Below are 13,675 nucleotides of genomic sequence, written 5' to 3' on the forward strand. Positions count from 1 at the left end.
GCAGTCTAGTGGCCAAGACGTCAACATCATGCCCCCAGACCACTGTAGCCCGATTCTGGCTGTGTGACATACACAGTTATCTCATTGGATGATGCCATCATTATTGGAGGAGACTTCAAGCATGAAGGAATGCAGATGGCCTGCAATGAAGTTCATGTAGTCAACAGCTGTCGTGAAGCCTATGACTGTAATCATAAATAATGATGACGTTGAGTCAAACATGGAAACACATAGGAGTCATCTGTTGTGGAACCCCCAGCTTCAACAACATTCACTGAATAATGTGCTCCAAAATTTTTGTACATGTACCAACACTGTACTCAGTTATCATATTTGACACAGATCCCCATTTGTCCTGCTTTACAGAGTGGACAAGCCTGCAACCTTCACTTTTTATGATGAGGTATTGATGACTAATACATTGTCACCTACTTGTTGTTTCACGAACCTTCAATTACTTTCCTCAGATGCTCACAACAGTGGCATGCAAAATGTTAGATGGTCATTCCCTTGTGCCAGGCCATAACAACCTACCCTTTGTCAAAGTCACTTATGTCACTTGATTTTCCTGTTTGCATTTTGTATTATCACTAGCATGATTCCTCCATTTCTCTCTCCTGTGTTTATATACTTTTCTGCTGCCTCATTCAATCTCACAGCAGCCAATGGTCATAATGTTTCAACTCATCAGTGTGTATTTGTGTGAAGTGAATTAAATACTAAAAAAAGTTCACTACATTCTTCTTTGTGTCATTAAATAAATTTAAAATATCATCAAAATACATCTTTTTTTTTTTAAAAAAAAAGGAGGTTCCTTCTTTTACAGGAAAAATTATTTAAATTATTTTCAATGGCATTAATGAATATGATCATGCTACCACTTCTTTGTCTTAGTAAATTTTATCATTAAATGAGAAACAATTATAAGACAATACCAGTTCCAGTAGTTATCTTATCTTGGAAACTTAAATTGTTATAAGGGTTTTAATTTGTCAGTATTTTATCTGGAAATGATGTTTCAAATTCACAAAATTTTCTCAGTTACCATTCATCAATACAAAACTGTATATGCTGGCATGTTGTTGGAGTTAGAAATAGATCTGACTGGAGGAGTCAGGTTTGTGGATTATTTGTTTCAAGGCAATGGTATTCACTACAATGCAATTCTTTGTTTGGTAATAGGAAGTGTCATTTGCTTAGCATTTTTTTAATTGTTTGTCCATGTTTCAGTTCAAGTAATGGTCACAGAAATTTCAGTTCTTTTTAGTAGTATATTAATTTTTGTTCCTTACAGGATAACTTGTTTAAAATTGTGTCTAAAACATTTTGTTCATTATGCTTAAGACTCACTGTGTTTGTAACTTTTTTGGTGCATACTATGCGATTTATCATGCTGATTTGGTTTAGGGCAGACTGGATGTTTTGACTTTTTTGTTTATTTATGTGCAATCTGCTCTAGGGATTCCATTTCAGTTCCTCTAATTTCTATTACAAATAGTGTTTATCATGCTTGTACAAAAATTGTAATGTATTCAAGAATAAAATTCATTTACAACAGATAGTTAACTCTAAATGTAGGTGCTAATGACCTCTCTTAATTTCATCCTTCTGTTTGTGCTATAGCTTAAGCTCAATTTTTAAATAAATTTTCCCAATTTACTTTTGATTAACTTGATTTTTTTGGTGAAACTGCAGAGCATCTAACCATCATAAAATTTGTTTTAGTACTTAGATTTACAAATGGTTGTTTATGTGTTTTTTGCCTTACTTGCTACAAGAATTTGTAATGAGCACAAATCAATATGCTTCAAGCAAAAGAGAAACTGAGCAGAGAGCCATGAGGAAGACAAGTGACACGGGATGAGGGATGAGACTGACTGGCACTGAGGCAGGATCATGGAATGAGTTGAGAACTCTTGAAAGAGTAGATGCAAGTGGAGAAAGGAAAGACGGAAAGAAGGAAGGGAGGAAGAAAGGAAGATTTGGTAACGTCCTGTCGACAAAGGAGTTGCTATTCTCACGGCTTCATTGATACTTTAACCCAGAAACTTGATGTGAAAGTCGAGATTTTAATATTATCATGTTCCATGGAGTAACCATTTCTGATGCAGTGAGCAGCTACAGTAGTTTTGCTAGGTTGTAAAAGGCAAACAATTGTTCTTACACATTACACCAGTCTTCTAGCTACAGCTGATCACTGTGCTATAGTTAATCCATACTGATGTCTTCAATGCATTATTCTTGGCACATGCCCAATCTTGTGGATTAAATCTGAAGAATACAGGGAGATGAAAAATCTGATTCCCAGAGTAAACATAATGCCAATCTATTCAGGCAATTTGTTGTATCCGTAATTGGAGAAACAAGAAATAACGATAGGCGTATGAGTTCCAAATTCTGTTTATTGCCAACAGTTCCACAATACTAACACAACTTGGTGCTTGAGCAAGAGCAGCGACTGGGCTGCAGAGTCCAAGTCTGGTATGGTAAACAGTCGTAGCACAGCGTAGCATCCTTCCTGGGTGTGACGTTGACGTAGTAACACGAGACTGCCAGGCGTAGCGGCTATGTAGGGCGGGTAGCGGAGGAATATGCCGACCATAACCGAGTCCACTTGTCGTGTCCTGTTATGATTGGCAGCGCGGCCTCACGTAACTCTCTCTCGGGAGGACGCCAGCAGAGGTTGCCATGACAGTGCAGAGGCACTCAGTGTCTGAGGCCCGTGCCTGCGCTGTACAGCTGTGCAGAGCTGCACATAAGCGGGGCGTGATGGCCGTTGGCTGTATGACGTAAAGACCACGGCCACGCAGCTACAGGCTGCAGATACAATGGAGGGGTATCTGTTGAGAGGCCAGACAAACGTGTGGTTCCTGAAGAGGGGCAGCAGCCTTTCCAGTAGTTGCAGGTGCAACAGTCTGGATGATTGACAGATCTGGCCTTGTAACACTAACCAAAATGGCCTTGCTGTTCTGGTACTGCAAACGGCTGAAAGCAAGGGGAAACAACAGCCGTAATTTTTCCCGAGGGCATGCAGCTCTACTGTATGCTTAAATGATGATGGCGTCCTCTTGGGTAAATTATTCTGGAGATAAAATAGTCGCCCATTCGGATCTCCAGCCAGGGACTACTCAAGAGGACGTCGTTATCAGGAGAAAGAAAACTGGCGATCCACGGATCGAAGCGTGGAATGTCAGATCCCTTAATTGGGCAGGTACGTTAGAAAATTTAAAAAGGGAAATGGATAGTTAAAGTTAGATATAGTGGGAATTAGTGAAGTTCGGTGGCAGGAGGAAAAAGACTTTTGGTCAGGTGAATACAGGGTTATAAATACAAAATGAAAAAGGGGTAATGCGGAGTAGGTTTAATAATGAACAAGAAAATAGGAGTACGGGTAAGCTACTACAAACAGCATAGTGAACACATTATTGTCGAAAAGATAGACACAAAGCCCACGCCTACTACAATAGTACAAGTTTATATGCCAATTAGCTCTGCATAGTTGCAACAATGAAAAATTGTACTGAAATGCAGGAGGATCTGCTGCAGCGAATTGACACATGGTGCAGGGAATGGCAATTGAATCTCAATGTAGACAAGTGCAATGTGCTGTTAATACATAGAAAGATAGATCCCTTATCATTTAGCTACAAAATAGCAGGTCAGCAACTGGAAGCATTTAATTCCATAAATTATCTGGAAGTACGCATTAGGAGTGATTTTAAATGGAATGATCATATAAAGTTGATCGTCGGTAAAGCAGATGCCAGACTGAGATTCATTGGAAGAATCCTAAGGAAATGCAATCCGAAAACAAAGGAAGTAGGTTACAGTACACTTGTTCACCCACTGCTTGAATACTGCTCAACAGTGTGGGATCCGTACCAGATAGGGTTGATAGAAGAGATAGAGAAGATCCAACGGAGAGCAGCGCATTTCGTTACAGGATCATTTAGTAATCGTGATAGCGTTACGGAGATGATAGATAAACTCCAGTGGAAGACTCTGCAGGAGAGACGCTCAGTAGCTCGGTACGGGCTTTTGTTACAGTTTCGAGAACATACCTTCACCGAAGACTCAAGCAGTATATTGCTCCCTCCTACGTATATCTCGCAAAGAGACCATGAGGATAAAATCAGAGAGATTAGAACCCACACAGAAGCACACCGACAATCCTTCTTTCCACGAACAATAGAACAATACGAGACTGGAATAGAAGAGAGAACCGATAGAGGTACTCAGGGTACCCTCCGCCACATACTGCCAAGTGGCTTGCCGAGTATGGATAGGGGGAAAAAAAAAAAGACAAAGAAATTGATGGAATGTATGATGAGATAAAAGTACAGTAGTACAAGTTTATATGCCAACTAGCTCTGCAGATGACGAAGAAAATGAAGAAATGTATGATCAAATAAAAGAAATTATTCAGATACTGAAGGGTGACGAAAATTTAATAGTCACGGGTGACTGGAATTCGGTAGTAGGAAAAGGGAGAGAAGAAAACATAGTAGGTAAATATGGATTGGGGCTCAGAAATGAAAGAGGAAGCCGTCTGGTAGAATTTTGCACAGAGCATAACTTAATCATAGCTAACACTTGGTTCAAGAATCATGAAAGAAGGTAGTACACTTGGAAGAACCCTGGAGATACTAAAAGGTATCAGATGGTAAGATAGAGATTTAGGAATCAAGTTTTAAATTGTAAGACATTTCCAGGGGCAGATGTGGACTCTGACCACAATCTATTGGTTATGAACTACAGATTAAAACTGAAGAAACTGCAAAAAGGTGGGAATTTAAGGAGATGGGGCCAGGATAAACTGACTAAACCAGTGGTTATACAGAGTTCAGGGAGAGCATAAGGGAACAACTGACAGGAATGGGAGAAAGAAATACAGTAGAAGAATGGGTTGTTTTGAGGTATGAAACAGTGAAGGCAGCAAAGGATCAAATAGATAAAAAGACGAGGGCTAGTAGAAACCCTTGGGTAACAGAAGAAATACTGAATTTAATTGATGAAAGGGTAACTTATAAAAATGCAGTAAATGAAGCAATCAAAAAGGAATACAAACGCCTCAAAAATGAGATAGACAGGAAGTGCAAAATGGCTAAGCAGAGATGGCTAGAGGAAAAATGTAAGGATGTAGAGGCTTATCTCACTAGGCGTAAGATAGATTCTGCCTACAGGAAAATTAAAAAGACCTTTGGAGAAAGAAGAACCACTTGAATGAATATCAAGAGCTTTGATGGAAACCCAGTTCTAAGCAAAGAAGGTAAAGCAGAAAGGTGGATGGAGTATATAGAGGGTCTATAAAAGGGCGATGTACTTCAGGACAATATTATGGAAATTGAAGAGGATGTAGATGAAGATGAAATGGGAGATATGACACTACGTGAAGAGTTTGACAGAGCACTGAAAGACCTGAGTCGAAACAAGGTCCCCGGAGTAGACAACATTCCATTAGAAATACTGACAGCCTTGGGAGAGCCAGCCCTGACAAAACTCTACCATCTGGTGAGCAAAATGTATGAGACAGGCAAAATACCCTCAGACTTCAAGAAGAATATAATAATTCCCATCCCAAAGAAAGCAGGTGCTGACACATGTGAAAATTATCGAACTATCAGTTTAATAAGTCACAGCTGCAAAATACTAATGCGAATTCTTTACGGACGAATGGAAAAACTGATAGAAGCCGACCTTGGGGAAGATCAGTTTGGATTCCTTAGAAATGTTGGAACATGTGAGGCAATACTGACCCTACAACATATCTTACAAGAAAGATTAAGGAAAGGCAAACCTACGTTTCTAGCATTTGTAGACTTAGAGAAAGCATTTGACAATGTTGATTGGAATACTCTCTTTCAAGTTCTGAAGGTGGCAAGGGTAAAATTCAGGGAGTGTAAGGCTATTTACAATTTGTATGGAAATCAGATGGCAGTTATAAGAGTTGAGAGGTATGAAAGGGAAGCAGTGATTGGGAAGGGAGTGAGACAGGGTTATAGCCTATCCCCGATCTTATACAATCTGTATATTAAGCAAGCAATAAAGGAAACAAAAGAAAAGTTCTGAGAAGGTATTAAAATCCATGGAGAAGAAATAAAAACATTGATGACATTGTAACTCTGTCAGAGACAGCAAAGGACTTGGAAGAGCAGTTGCACAGAATGGACAGTGTCTTGAAAGGAGGGTATAAGATGAACATCAACAAAAGCAAAATGAGGATAATGAAATGTACTCAAATTAAATCAGGTGATGCTGAGGGAATTAGATTAGGAAATGAGACGCTTAAAGTAGTAAAGGAGTTTTGCTATTTGGGGAGCAAAATAACTGATGATGGTCAATGTAGAGATGATATAAAATGTAGACATGGCAAGGAAAGCGTTTCTGAAGAAGAAAAATTTGTTAACATTGAGTATAGATTTAAATGTCAGAAATTAGTTTCTGAAAATATCTCTATGGAGTGTAGCGATGTATGAAAGGGAAACGTGGACAATAAATAGTTTAGACAAGAAGAGAATAGAAGCTTTCGTAATGTGGTGCTACAGAAGAACGCTGAAGATTAGATGGGTAGATCACATAACTAATGAGAAGGTATTGAATAGAATTGGGGGAACAGAGGAGCTTGTGAAACAACTTGACTAGAAGAAGGGATCGGTTGGTAGGACATGTTCTGAGACATCGTGGGATCACCAATTTTGTATTGGAGGGCAGCGTGGAGGGTAAAAATCATAGAGGGAGACCAAGAGATGAATACACTAAGCAGATTCAGAAGGATGTAGGCTGCAGTAGGTACTGGGAGATGAAGAAGCTTGCACAGGACAGAGTAGCATGGAAAGCTGCATCAAACCAGTCTCAGGACTGAAGACCACAACAACAACAACATATAAAAAAGGTCTAGAAAAAATATAACTTTATGACACAATGTAGACTACAAGTACTGAAACATTAAGAGGTAGAATTACTATTCTGTGAAATATTTTTTTCTTGTTAATTTTCTTCAGTACCTATGAATATTTAAAGATATTATAGTTCACAATGCAGAAATATATCTGAGGATTTCTTTATGTTGAAAACAGTCTCATACATATTCACAGCTGAACGTTACATGGATATTTCAAAAATAAATGGCACGGTTGTGGTGTACAAACTAGTAACTCATACCAGATCTATAGGATTCATTTGAAGAGTGACAAAATTATTGTCAACATGCACCCACGCTCAGTCTGCCATTTCAACTCCTCTCCAGTCCACCTGTATTATAATAGCTCTGAACAATATAATCAGAAAATGTTAATTAAACTCAACTCCACAGTCTTGCAGCACTGGAGAACAAATTGTGTAACATTACATGAAAAGCCTAATCAGCAGGTCAAAGGAAATCTTACAGCGCAATTTCAATACAACTAAAATTAGATTTATGTGATACTTCATTTCATATCACTGTACTTAGTTAATGCAAGGTATATGAACAGAGTTTCTGATACTTAATTTGACATCAACAATGTAGACAAATAAGGAGCTAAGCCCGAACTTACTTTTCAAAATTATGTTGTCGCAAGGTAATCGCTCTTGCTCCAAGATTAAAGACAAATTCATTTGAATCTAATGCAATATCTCTGTACTTTGTACACAGATACTGATGGGACAACAAGTTATGACCACAGCCCACTGCGAGACTGAATGAAGCCCTGTAGTGTTTGCAGGTATATGATGGGGGATAGCAAGAACATAAATGGAGCAGAAATGCATAGTGAATCATTCTAGCAAGGACATGGGCCACATACGGAAAAATCAACTGATATAAGCAACTTTGACAACAGGAAATTTGTTGTGGTTCTGTGTTTGGGAATGAGCATTTTTTAATGGCAAAGCTGGTTGGCTGTTCACATACCATTGTTATGTGCATGCATGAAAGGCAGCTGAAAGACAATGAAACTAGAAGTAGGCAACATGCTGTTGGATATCCACACCTCATCACAGAATGTGTACATCAAAGGCTTGCCTGATCTGTACAGGAAGACATCGCCTGTGGCATATCCGACAACAGATTACAATGCTGGTGCTGGCCCAAGCATTTCTGATCACACTATTCATCATTAAACATGGTGCTCTTCAGCAGATGACTGCCATGTGTTTCCCTGTTGCCTCAATGACATCATCAATTACAACTGCAATGAATAATCTTGATCACCTTGTGCTCCACAGAAGATTCATGTTAAAAGTAGCAGCCACCAGAGCTCTGTTGAGGAAACATTTATTATGTCATGAGTGGTTTCATTCAGTCAACATCATAATATGGGCACAATTCTGTTATGAAGACTGTTGACATTGTCATGCAATGATGATCACTGAAAATGGAAATGCCATGTGTCTAGGGCCTCCCGTCGGATAGACCGGTCACCTGGTGCAAGTCTTTTGAATTGACGCCACTTCGGTGACTTGCGTGTTGATGGGGATGAAATAATGATGATAAGGACAACACAACACCCAGTCCCTGAACGGAGAAAATCTCCAACCCACCAGGGAATCAAAACCGGACCGTTAGGCATGATATTCCATCACACTGACCACTCAGCCACCAGCTACTCAGCTAAAGTCCCCCGCCACCAAATTTGCCTGATCTGAACCAGATGGAACACCTCTGAGATACCTCCAGAAACCTAGCAAGGATATGACAAATCCAGGCCTCACAGTATCAGCACTGTATTGCGATCCACAAGTGAACCCACACACTATTGAACTAATGGCCACAATGTTCTGGGTCGTCAGTGTCTGTATCAAGTACAGTAAAGCAGTACATGGTTTATTCTACCAGCAACGACTTTTTTATTTTTTTGTATCGGACTCAGTAGCCAGTAAGTAAAATAAAAAAATTTGACTGTAGACTGAAACATATTATTTATAAAGGGTATCGGTTTCTGTTTCAAACAACAGTAGGTTGAGAGTATAAAGAAGTAAAGTGTTCTACATGAATATAGCAGCTAACAACCACTATTAATACTGTTCAGAGAGAAGCAACGTTCACTTTACCATCTCAGTGCTGCACTGCCCTGAACTGTCAGTACAACTGTGTTTTAAATTCTCTCTGACAGTCTTTCATTACAATTTTAACTACAATGGAGTTACGTGATTTATCATTTTCCATCCGAGAAGAAGTAATTAACACAAAATTTCAAATTAAATGTAAATACATGTTCGGTCTGTTTACTGATCACCTTCACATTTACAAAACTTCTCTCTCTCTCTCTTGCCTTTATGGTCTTCTGATGTTCCCAAATGAAAATTCATAAAAATCACGTGTATTTACCTCAATTCACTTTTTCAGGCCAAGAACATAGGTTTCAGAGGACTTGATGCTTACCTTTTGTGTGCATATGCTGATCACTAGCATACAAGCTCTACTCATGTATGTTACAGAATATGTTATGTTTGGAACAAGCCATGTTTCCTTTGTGTGTGACCTTCCCTGCCACTACGTGCATTTTTCTGCACCTTAAATAGTTTGAAGTTATGACATCTTCTGGCAGATTTTGTAATATAGTATCCTATACCACTGTACAGAAACTATGAAGAGTAATTGCAGTCCTTTCACTATATCCATGTGTATACTCAGAACATTTTGTGGGGCTGCTCAACCATTGGGTGCATCTGGTAACTCCGACTTTCTAATTTTCATATCCTGTCTGGGGATTGATAGTAGTTTCTTTTTTTTATTTTGTAATTCTTTTTTTTTTTTTTTTTTTTTTTTTTTTTTTTTTTTTTTTTTTTTTTGAGAGATTTTAAAGGAAATTTATGTTTTTCATAGAAATTCATTTGCAGAAACTTAAAAAAATCACATTATTATTATTATTATTATTATTATTATTATTAACATATTCCAATGCACACTGAACATATATAAACTTAAACCAAACAATAATTCCAGTTTCTTGAATTTATCAGTCTTTATCCAATACAGGTGAAATCCTGGCAAAGGACTTTGAATGCTGGTTTGGTGAAGTGACAGCAGCAGAGCAAGTAACCCAAGTAGCAGATGCATTCCATGAGGTGTGTCGTGAAGTCCTTGGTCTGCGTCGGCGCAGTAAGCAGTCACTACTGGACAGAGTCCTTGGTGGAAAAAGTACAGGTCTTGGACTACGTGCTTATTCTCGGGGAAAAAGTGACAGTGCTCTTCCCAAGGACTGAACTGCTGTGTTGTTTCCATGAGATGTACTGTGCCAACTGCACTTCTTAACCTAAAAATGGAAAGTACAATATACTGCTGAGTGGTAGGCAGAAACTTCAGTGAAGTTTCTGGTATGATGAGTCACAGTAGGTTCTGTGGTGAGCTGTACTGTGGAATCTTTTAAAATACTCCTGTTGTTACTGAACAGAAATAAAGACATTAAGTACATTAAAAACACAACAATACCTAGGTGATACAGTTATGTATGAAAAATAATTATTCTTGAGTAATAAATGTACAAACCAGCAATAAAAGTGAACTTTTTTCTGCCAGCCTGGTGTACAGCAACTTTAAAAATGCACAAAAGAAGCTTGTAATTTGCATATAAATATTTTGTGGGATCACCCTGAAATCACTACTATTAACACTCTGGTAAACAGTTGCATATACTTAAAATATTTAATGTCTTAAAACCCATTTTTTTCTTTTAGAAAAACCTACTTTTTCTTTTAGAAACCTCTAAACAGTGAAATGTTTATTATTATACATGTCATCTAAGTTAAGGCAGAAAAGCCTATAGTGGCTGGCAATGGGTGGGTGTGCCTTATTTTTATGTGGTAGTCAATGCAATGTGTTGGTGCAAATCTGTGGATACAAATATCAGCTACTGTGAGAAATTTGTGTGTACTACAATAAACAACCAAAACAATTTGCAACAGGCTTCAGCATTTGGGCTGTGATCAATCACTATTTAATGAATGTAACAGAAGACGTGTTAGCCTACATATTGAACTGAATTGCAAGTGCCTATTCAGTTACAGAATGAAAACAAGATACACTGCTGAGATAAGGATTGCAACATTTGGTGATGTGCCACTGATGCCTTACAAATGAAATGGTATAATTAACATGTCTTCAGAGTAGTCTTCTAAGTTGCACATTTACACGTGAAATCAAACACACAAGGTGCATTCAACAAAGACAGAGACAGATTCTGAAAAGAACTTTATTACCAAATACTCACTCAAACTCAATATTTTCCCCTTCAATATAGCCACCATTAAGAGTGTTGCACTTGTTCCATCATCTCATTAACTTTTGGAAAACATCCTCCAATCCATTTCTTGATGACCACTTCAAAATCACCTCTAAAGCCTTCAATACATGATTTTCAGAACTAAATCAACATCCTTTGAGATCCTTTTCACAGCAGGATACAACAAAATGTCACTCGGGACAACCTCAGGGCTAAACATGGGTGTGGGACTGTACAAATGCCCATTCTGGCTAAAAACATCGTAACAGCTGCTGCAGCATGAAGCCACTCATTGTAATGGTGCAGTTTTCACTTCCCATGACATTCCCTCCATTTCTTTGGGATATGGTCTTCCAACAATTATTGGCACATTCTTGCAGAATTCTGCATTTACTGTCCAAGCTCTGAGAACTTGAACTGCGTATACCATGCTGTGATGATTTAAAAAATGCAACCAATAAAGCCTTATTTGCTTATTTCTCGATGTACACTTTTTCTTGGGAAAGGCTGTCCCTTTTGAACTGACTCTGTATTCTGTCTTTTCTTTTCAGGTTCTTAAAAACTGACACAAGATTCATCAGCAGTGATGAGGGTTTTCCACTAATTGTCCCCTTCATCTTGGGCACATTCGTTTCCAATAGCTGTGATTGTCAACTGTGTTCTGTTTCTGAGCAGAAGTCAGTAGTCAGGAGTCTGTCAATCCAATGAGCACACAATGGTGACATGTTTAAAGAATCCTTCAAAATGGTGTTAGCATTTCCCACTGAAATTGCAAGCATATTTGTTAGTTGTCTACCAGTCACAAGAGATTCCTCATGCACAACTGCTGCTGAACTGTAGATTGCAATGTTAGTAAGGAAAGTGCTGGAGGTCCCTCCACTCTTTCAGCTTAAAACTCTCTCTCCCATCTTTGAAAACTTTATGCCATCGAAAACATGCAGCATGAGGCACTGTAGGTTCACCAGAAGCTTTATGAGGATCTTGAAGTGTTTCCGAAGCAGTTTCTTCTGCAGAATACAAATCTTTGATTGCGTAACATTCCTATCAACTTTCTGCCATTTAAACTTTAGATGCAGCTCTTGCTACAACCACATTCAATATGCTATTGCTGCAGAATGAATGAGATCAGACAGGGGTGGTGCCTGGTGGCAGTTAAGGATATTAGTAGACATGAAGCAACCACTAAGTGACAGTGCAATGGCCTTTTCAATACATTTGAAAACTGCTCTCCATCTTTATTGGACAAACCCTCAAACAAAAGCACCAAGCAGATATAGGCAATGACACTGACAAGACTGCAATGCACATTTCCTGAATTCGTAAATTTTTTATGATGTGGCATTGAAGCCACTCAATCTGACATGAAAAAATGGCTTCCTTCACAGCCATGTGTGAATTCAATGCTCAATTTAATTTAAAAATTCAGGGATTATTCCCATTACTGAATCTTTCTGATTCATGTAACCATGTGTTTAGTTTGAGTGGAAGTTGTTTTTATTGCAGAGCTACATAACATGAGTGTCGCCTGTCATAAAGACTGCATTTACATCTCTTTGCGGTTGAAGTTCCTTTCCAAAACCACAAATTTGTTATCTGCACCTCCATCTACAATCCACTTAACATCTACTGTTATTAGAGAACATTTGGAATCATTTACCACAATAAATAGAGCTGAATTTTACAGATCAATGCATCTCATTAAAAGTTGTCAATAACAACTATAAATGATAATAAATCTCCTCCACATATCAAGTATTTATATTATCAAATAAATATGTTAGTAGTACAAGAAAGTGAATATTGAAATTTTCTGGATCAATGTCAATATCAAGAGACATGAGATCACCATCAGAAAAAGTGACATGTGATGAACCAGAGTACTGACTCTAGACATCAAATGACTAGTATTCTCCTTTGTTACAAACTGATTCGCACTGGAAGACTGTAATTTCAGAAGCTATGTTTCAGTGAACATTAACATGTGATTTTCAATGATTACGCAACGTCTTGTGTATAAACCACCAACTGAAATAAAAGAAAGAAAAAGCACTACATGTAACCAGTTGATATGTTTTGTCAAAACATGAATGTGTGTATGAATCAAAATAATTCTGTGTACTACTTTTTTGTGAATAAATGAATATGTATTTCATTTGAAATGCAGTTTATTTTCTAATGTGAACAAAATATGATTTTCGATTCAGACTGTGTGATACGGACAAAGGTGAGTACTGGGCAGAAATCTCTCTCTCTGCACCTATAAATTTAACCAATTTTGGTATGGAATTTTCTTTTTTATGTAAAATACAAAACATGCACACTGCATCAAAGTAGCAGTTGATGACCTCCCCCACTTTCTTCCTTTCCTCAGCTCAAAAGAATTTCCCCATATATTTTACATAAGTCTCCATTTTATTGAGTTAGTTGGCAAAGTGGTTATCACATTGGACTTGCATTCAGGAGGACGATATTTC

The 13,675-nt window shown here is 38.1% G+C and overlaps 2 protein-coding genes across 3 annotated transcripts in view; one reads left to right on the forward strand and one right to left on the reverse strand.

Annotated features, from left to right (window-relative positions):
• The window catches only part of LOC126267037 (ras-related and estrogen-regulated growth inhibitor), a 374,631-nt gene extending 361,278 nt beyond the window's left edge, over positions 1-13,353 (forward strand). The window contains exon 6 of the mRNA XM_049971825.1: positions 9,959-13,353. Coding sequence (XP_049827782.1) covers positions 9,959-10,185 — 227 coding nt within the window. The 3' untranslated portion in view covers positions 10,186-13,353. The remainder of the gene's footprint in view (positions 1-9,958) is intronic.
• Positions 1-13,675, reverse strand: part of LOC126267036 (general transcription factor IIE subunit 2) — a 56,463-nt gene that overhangs the window by 1,244 nt on the left and 41,544 nt on the right. Inside the window, exon 7 of one of the 2 annotated variants that reach the window (XM_049971822.1) lies at positions 9,849-10,235. The exons of the other annotated variant lie outside the window; for it this stretch is intronic. The gene's annotated coding sequence lies outside the window, so the exon portion shown is untranslated. Of the gene's footprint in view, positions 1-9,848; positions 10,236-13,675 lie in introns of those variants that run through there. 2 annotated transcript variants of the gene reach the window in all.

The sequence above is a fragment of the Schistocerca gregaria genome, chromosome 4 (assembly GCF_023897955.1).
Source record: "Schistocerca gregaria isolate iqSchGreg1 chromosome 4, iqSchGreg1.2, whole genome shotgun sequence".
Taxonomy (NCBI): domain Eukaryota; kingdom Metazoa; phylum Arthropoda; class Insecta; order Orthoptera; family Acrididae; genus Schistocerca; species Schistocerca gregaria.